Source organism: Fundulus heteroclitus, chromosome 9, assembly GCF_011125445.2.
Source record: "Fundulus heteroclitus isolate FHET01 chromosome 9, MU-UCD_Fhet_4.1, whole genome shotgun sequence".
In the NCBI taxonomy this organism is placed as follows: Eukaryota; Metazoa; Chordata; class Actinopteri; order Cyprinodontiformes; family Fundulidae; genus Fundulus; species Fundulus heteroclitus.
The window spans coordinates 31,119,248-31,126,442 of NC_046369.1; the positions used below are offsets into that span (position 1 = coordinate 31,119,248).

Here is a 7,195-nt window from a genome sequence, read left to right on the forward strand (position 1 = left end):
CCTGTAATACTTTAGCAGTTGGTTTTGCTGTTCTTTTTACAGCTCTCTTTGCAAGTGTAGAAGCAGACTCAGAGGATGTTATATTGCACTCTCCTTTTCCTCATCTCTTTTTCACCTTTTTTCCTTTTTACCATTTTGTCTCATGTTTTTCTCTTCTTTTTTTCCCCCTCTTCTACTTTACCGTTTCTGTGTCCATTGAACATGAAATAGTCCCAGAATAAAATCTAGTAAAGCTTTTTTTGCATATATAAATCAAGTGGAGCTCTATAGCAAAAGCAGTAATGCTCCAGTTGTATAAGTAAAATCTGTTGGGAATATTAAGATTATTTTACGAACCACCCCGATAGTCGGTGCCTGTCGGAAGGGGAAGATCGAGGCAAAAATCTTGCCTTGTGAACCAGCCTCAACACTACGACACTGATGTTTGAGAGGAACTTAAAAAGGCCTGTATAGCTCCTGGGTCTCTAACAGTGAAGTAGTAAACCTCCTGGAACACGTAGGCTAACACTATCCGTTTAAATATTGGGGTCATGAACCAGTACAGCCAAATGACTGAGCTCTGTCTGCAAATCGAACTTAACGATAAATTACATGTTGCAGGACTAATGTGAAAAAAAAAAACTATTTTGCTTACTGGTATAATAATGTTTCCCTTGGTAGGTGTGCCACTTCAGGCAGAACAGCTACTATTAAGCTACTGGATGTTTGGGCTTGTCAAATCTCCAGGAATACACGTGGAAGCAAAAACAATGTTTGTAATTCCGATTAAGCTTTTCTCACCGCTTACAACTTCCTACTTACTCATCATTTCCCCCTAAATTACTCCATTGCTCACAGCTTCCCACAAGCACTTCACCTCCAACTTGTTGATCCGTCCTCATAACTTAACAGGCGCGTGGGGCTCCCTCGCCAGTGACGCAGCCACGTTCCTCCGTGGAGGGTGTGGGGAGCGCGAGCCTTCATATTCTCTGACGGCAGACAGAAAGTATCAGAAGAGCTCGTAGGGAGAGGGGAAAAAAACACAACAGAGAAGAAAGGCCAGTCAGAGAGGGAGATGAAGACCTTTAGGAGCCAAAGCCAGCCAGAGCAGCGGGGAGCCCTCAGCAGCCTGAGCAGCCTGAGCAGCAGCGCCATGAGTCCCCTCAGCACGGCCAGCATCACCCTGGCAGTCCTCTTCATCCTCACCATACCAGCCTGTACCAGTAAGTTGACACGGATTTTTATTCAATATAAGCACATTTTTCCCATGCATGTCTTTTTTGTTTTTTTCTGCTGCCGTTTTTCTGTAAATGTGAACAACTTATGTGACAGTGGAAGCATTAGAAGTTCAAATGTCTGCCTGTCTGTCTATTTAAACAACACATGACAGTTTGACTGTTTGTGTTTACTCACTGACATCAAGTCAAAAATGACTGATGGGAGTGCAGATATGGACTGACACTCTATCATGTCCTCCTGTCAAACTGACCTTTGGATTTGTTTGTATGGTGTTAACGCTGAAATGTTTTTATCTGTAGATACACCTGGGATAGTTAACGCAGTTTTCTTTTATTATCGTGGGTGATCTTTTGTATCGAAGCAGATATAATTTCGCGTCACGTTGAGCAGTTTCTCCCCATGTGTTTGACAGTAAAGCTCTTACCCCGCTAATGGACCTTCACTGCAATCATGCCTAAACATGCTTTGAAAATCGTCGATCACCGCTGCTCTACCTGCGTGGTTCACGCAGCCGTAACGCAGTTGTTTAGCCCCCTGGATAAAAAAAAAGCGTACTATCAATTTTGGATGAAAGCAGCGGAATGATAAAGTGTTAACTGTGTGTTTTTTTGTTGTTCTGGGAAATAACAGGCGCTCCAGCCAATCTTCAGCAGGCCTCAACAGATCAGATTGAGCTACTTCGCCAGGTAAGCTTCGCTTGGTAGTTTTCTCCATGGGATTTCTCGGCGCAGTCCTCCTTCATCCTCTGTTCGTGCTTACAGATAGATGCCGTTTGCTCATCCTACCTCTCCGCAGATCTGAAGTACTGGGTGAGTGAGGTCCGAAGCTCTGTTTAGAATGAAATATCACGTCCTATTTGCATTAAAATCCTTTCTAACAGTGCCCATATTTACTTTGCAGACATCGGATATCATAGGAGAACTCTGTATCTTGATGCTGGTTCAGAAGTCCAAGGTATCTTACATCAAATACTGGCTTCTCGTCTTCGCAAAATGATTGTTTGCAGAACTCTGACATATCAGTAATCGGATTTGTACATTTGTAGGAGCTGAGAGTTCAGGAAGATAGTAAAAGGGTAAGTTAATATTTATCTTCCTTGATGCAATTTACTTACCTTTTAAAATAGTCCTAACCATATGCCAATGTTTTGACTCTTGGTTTGCATGTGCATTTTTTTTTTCTGATGTTGGACATCCTGTGCTGGATGTGCAGTTTTTATTTCAATATTCTAGACCACAAGGCTCTGTCTTGTCACACGGGGTGGTAAGTTAAAAGATAAAAGTAAATTACACGGGACCTGCACTTATTTTTTAGACCCACAGGACTGAATTTTGTTTCACTCATACTGATTACAGCAAGTGATAAAACGATTTGCATGTCAGTCCCCTAGACTATGTACAGTAGTATATTGAGTTATAGCTGCAGAATGCATGGTGACACATGCACAGCACTAAAATGCACAGAATGCAAATGAGACCCTGTCACAGGACTGTCCTCGCTTAATGTGTGTGATGCATGTTGGACAACATTTTTTTTAGCTCCAAAAAAAACATTTTTTGGTTACATGAATAGTTGTCAACCTCCTCAGGACAGGAGCAAGAAGGTCTTGGGTTTGAATCCTGGCCTGGGGTCTTTTTGCATGGAGTTTGCATGTTCTCCATCTGTTCTCAAAGGGGACTCCGGCTTCTTCTCATGGTCCGAAAACATGGGAGTTAGATTAATCCGTTACTCTTAATTGCACTTAGCTGCCAGTGTGTGCGTGCATGGTTGTTTGTTCTTTGTGTCTCTGTGTTGCCCTGGGAGGGACTAGACCGCTGTGCTCTCTAATGACCGTTGGAGATTGGCCACAGCTCCCCCATGATCCTGCATATTCTAGACAATAAAAGGATGAAAAGCTCATAATTTCACATAAAGTGTTGGTCAGTGTCATTGACATTTCCAACATCACAGTAATAAACAGTGGCTTGTTTTATTTAACTTGTTTACAGTTTCCTACATTTAAATTAAGTAGATTTCATAGTCTGTGTAACAACAGGTTTGATCTGTTGTCTTCTGCAATATTTCTCTAGAACTACTGCTATGTCCGGTATTAAAAACAATGCAATCCAATAAATAGTTAAATAAAGAAATAATTTATCTATATATACCTAGCAAGAGAGAGACTCGAAATAAGGTCAAATAATGCAGTCAACAGATAATGTATAAATACATTTATAACATTTAGGAGCCAATCTTGGTTAAATAACTAACCAAACAATTAAATATGGTATTATTTGAATTTCACTTCCTTATATGTTAAAATGATATACAATTATTTCAATATTTATTTACACAACCATCCCTGTGTTCCAGTGCACCAGGAAAGTAGAGCCTTACATCCGATTGGTTACCTGCACTAAAAGTCACATTCAGACAAATGATCTTTTACTACAGCGGTGTTAACCAAGCCACTGGTTTTGATGTTTATGGTTGAAAAAATTAATAATATGTAAAATAGAGAAACATTTTAGTAAATACTAAAATACCTTTTATATGGTTTAACCATAGATTGAATTTACATTCTCAATAGAGATTTCCATAATTCCTGACAAATTTTTGTACACATCTATTAATTTACCGAACGTCTTTATTTTCAGCTCAGTTAGCACAAACATATATATTTTATTTATTTTGCACAAGATGCCACTTAAGGCCTTCCATAGTTTCAGTCGGTTTAGTCACGCTTGAGAGAGATTCGAGAGAAAAAAGAAAGAGAGAGATAAAGATTAGAGATGAAATGGGTTCTTCAATAAATATGAATTTATTTTTATGTGCTGCTTATTTTTCCAAAGTAGTATGTGGCATTCCATTTTGTTTAGCTGTCACACCTTTTGCTCATGCATCTAAGTAATCCACCAGTCTAAACCAATACTGAGGCTTGACCATCTCATGAAGATTTACATGATCATTTGCCTCATTTTAATGAAAAAAAAGGAGTTACAGAGAATATACTCACATATAGAGCACAATGTCCTCCATGACTGCCGACTAGAAGCATCTGCTTTTCTGTGTTGCACACTCTTCTTCGTAGACAATAAGCAAACTGTGTACATTCCAGCTTTTCCGCTGTTGTTGATGTTTGTGTGTCTTTCCTCTGTCTCTGTGTGTGTGTGTGTGTGTGTGTGTATGTGTGTATGCGCGCTTGTGTGTGTGCATGTGTGTGTTTTTGTCAGACCTCTCAGTTGCACCCTCTTCTGCATCTCGTTTCTCAGCTCCATCCCAGAAGAGAGAGGGGAGTCGTAATGAGCGTATGTACCACTCTCATCACTTCATTTTGTATTGTTTTTATTTATTTGATGTAGAAAAAAATGTTAGACTCACCACTTAACAACACATTAAGAAAATATGTTCTGCATGCAGAAACGCAATACATTTACTCCACCTCTCAACACATTTTTCTGACCTGTCCCGAATTAAAATAAAACCCAAACAAGACATTTAGCTGCCTTGCGTTTTTGACAATGACAATGACGTTTTTGACTTAGAGCGGATTAGAGCTGCAGCAGGCACAGCCAGCAGATGTTGATCCTGACACCCATGTGCCTGATTCCACTGAGAACCTAAACACGCTTTCCCTGACCTTAGCTCACACGTCAGTAATGTTCAGTCTGCATTAGTCGTATTTTCCAAGTTGAGAGTAATTATGGTCTAAAAATGAGTGCTGGTGGAAGGGGAACTCATCCTCCTCTTCGCTATCAAACAAAGCCGATAAAGAGCAAATGTGGATGGGAAATGTGGAGACTGTTTGTTGTGGAGTGACTGTTTAAATGGGTATATGCTGTTGCCTCTGCTGGGGCAGAAAACGTTGCTTTCTATGTCAAAAAAAAAATACAAAATAAAATCCATCATCATTTATGTGGAAGCTCAAATCCTGTTGCTTTTTGTATCCATGCAGGCTGAACTCCAGGGACCCGGTGGAATTGAAAGCAGAGGCTACTTCCTCTATCGGGTATGCTTGTTTCAGGTATTAACGGGAAATAAAGGTTGTGCAACAGGTAACAACATTTAAAGGCTCTTTTTGCTCCTACAGCCCCGTAATGGAAGACGGTCTTTAGAATACGAATAAGAAAAAGGTAACAATGCAAAAAAATATATATATATCAGAAGTTTAACTGACATATACTGACAACTGGTGGATTTTACTATACCAAACTGATGACGTGCAGAAATGTGTTGCAGAAACTCCACCTGCGAGTGTACAGAGACACCACGGACCCCCGAGACCCGAGCCGCTGCACGATGACTGAGTGACCCAGACTCCAACCACAGCCCTTTGCCTCTGCTGTACAGTGATGTTTGAATCTTTACAATGACTGCTAATTAAACAACCATTCATTTGTCCAGATCTTTATGTTGTGTGATTCATCTAGGTTTGATTCAGGACATGGAGCGGTATTTGTATTTGTATTAAATATTATTATTTGAAGGCAGCTTAAGTTAAATATGCAATTATTACACCCAGCAGTAGATGCCGCCATCGTTCCATCATCAATGTGTGAATATTTAGAATAGATTTCTTTTACTATAAAATCCTTCAGAACCCAATGCAAATTTTAAAATGTTCAGTTGCTTACTGCAATCAAATAGCAAAAGACCTGCAACAAAACTTGTTGGCATCAGAGGTTTCAGTTTCTGCAACGAGGGACTGAATTTTGAATGCTGAAGAGTTCCCTGCCTGATCTCTGAAAGGCCAGAACTACTGATCAAGAACAAAAAAAAAAATTCTGATATATCTTCACAAATATATAAATAGGTCTGTCTGTCTGTGACTCACATTTGCAGCAGGTCATAACAGCAAAAAGGTGCTCTACTAACTATTCAAGGTACTTTTCGTAAAGGGGATGGATACATTTGAAACGGCAGCAGTCATCAAAGATGACATTTTATATTTATTTAGGGAGACTACTTGAAAATTGTGTTTTGAGTTTGTTTATCGCAAACAGGTGCTAGTTTGTATAATTTGCATGTAATCCTAATTTGCAGTGGGGGTGGAATAATTTTAGATGCAACTATAATTACTCACAAATTATAATAAATCAGATTAGAAAAGTTTATTTATCATAGATACTTTAGAATTGGCTACATTAGGAAATCATTGGTTTTACTGTTGAATTATTCTGATCCAAAATATGGTGACCGATTTTTCTTTAGATCTAAATGTGTTTTTGACATTTATCTATGCAGATCAATACTAAACACTTTCACTTTTTGGACAAGATCTTTAAGATCACAGCTTAGAAATATGACAGCATTAAAACCCGAATGTGCCAGACAAAAGCATCCTTCTGTGTTACTTTAAAAAGTTTCATTTTCATTTTTTTTTGAGAAGTGATCTCACTTAAGGGAGCAATAATTATGTTATATGTTCCTAAACACTTTAAAAGCCTTTTGATTTTTCCCAATATGGAGCAATTAGTGTGAACCCAGTAGACTAAATCCCCTCAGTCAATGTAATAGGGCTGAATTTAAACACTTTCTTGTGGGCACACAATATGGTTTACATAATGTGAATAAATAGGTTTTTGTCATTTACTCAAAACAAATATTTTGTTTCAGCTATTTTCTCTTTGCTCTTTATGTAATGATTTCATCTATTTTCTTCCCCTTTTCAACATCTAAATGTGGTCTGGACTGGTTAAACAATTTAGATGCTGTTACAAATGTAATAATTAAACTGATAAATGGGCAGCAAAAAAGTAATTTTCTAGGTTGTGTGTGATACTGATATGTGCTACACTGCTATGGACTGGCCAGCCAGTAAACAAGGTCACACAAAATGTCTTCAAACGCAGCTGCCACCAAACCCCTTGGAAATATCTTGGCAGTCATTTTATATCATGAGAATTTTTAAGGTAAAAATATTGGTAACAAAAATTAAAAACAAATGTCTTATATATTTCAAAATTCTCAAGATCTTTATATTTGTATTTTATTAAAG

At 38.5% G+C, this 7,195-nt stretch overlaps 1 protein-coding gene across 6 annotated transcripts; it reads left to right on the top strand.

The window, feature by feature from the left end:
- Positions 1-919: 919 nt before the first annotated feature.
- On the top strand, positions 920-5,600 carry nmu (neuromedin U). Of its 6 annotated transcripts, none has more exons than XM_036141476.1 (10): positions 920-1,202; positions 1,849-1,904; positions 1,980-2,027; positions 2,119-2,172; positions 2,264-2,293; positions 2,431-2,481; positions 4,431-4,505; positions 5,153-5,206; positions 5,288-5,330; positions 5,424-5,600. In XM_036141476.1, exons 1-9 carry the CDS (start codon positions 1,055-1,057, stop codon positions 5,321-5,323), a joined length of 552 nt encoding a protein of 183 aa, XP_035997369.1. In that variant the 5' UTR covers positions 920-1,054; the 3' UTR covers positions 5,324-5,330; positions 5,424-5,600. The 6 variants fall into 6 exon arrangements, with proteins under 6 accessions (XP_035997369.1, XP_035997368.1, XP_021167878.1 ...); XM_036141475.1 differs by having other exon boundaries at positions 921-1,202; positions 5,437-5,600; XM_021312203.2 differs by having other exon boundaries at positions 922-1,202; positions 4,470-4,505; positions 5,437-5,600.
- Positions 5,601-7,195: the final 1,595 nt, after the last annotated feature.

Coding starts and splice junctions, on each gene's coding strand:
- nmu (XM_036141476.1), top strand. CDS start 1,055: ATGAAGACCTTTAGGAGCCAAAGCCAGCCAGAGCAGCGGGGAGCCCTC. Junction 2,028..2,118: donor CCGCAGATCTGAAGTACTGG/GTGAGTGAGGTC, acceptor TTTACTTTGCAG/ACATCGGATATCATAGGAGA. Junction 4,506..5,152: donor AGAGGGGAGTCGTAATGAGC/GTATGTACCACT, acceptor GTATCCATGCAG/GCTGAACTCCAGGGACCCGG.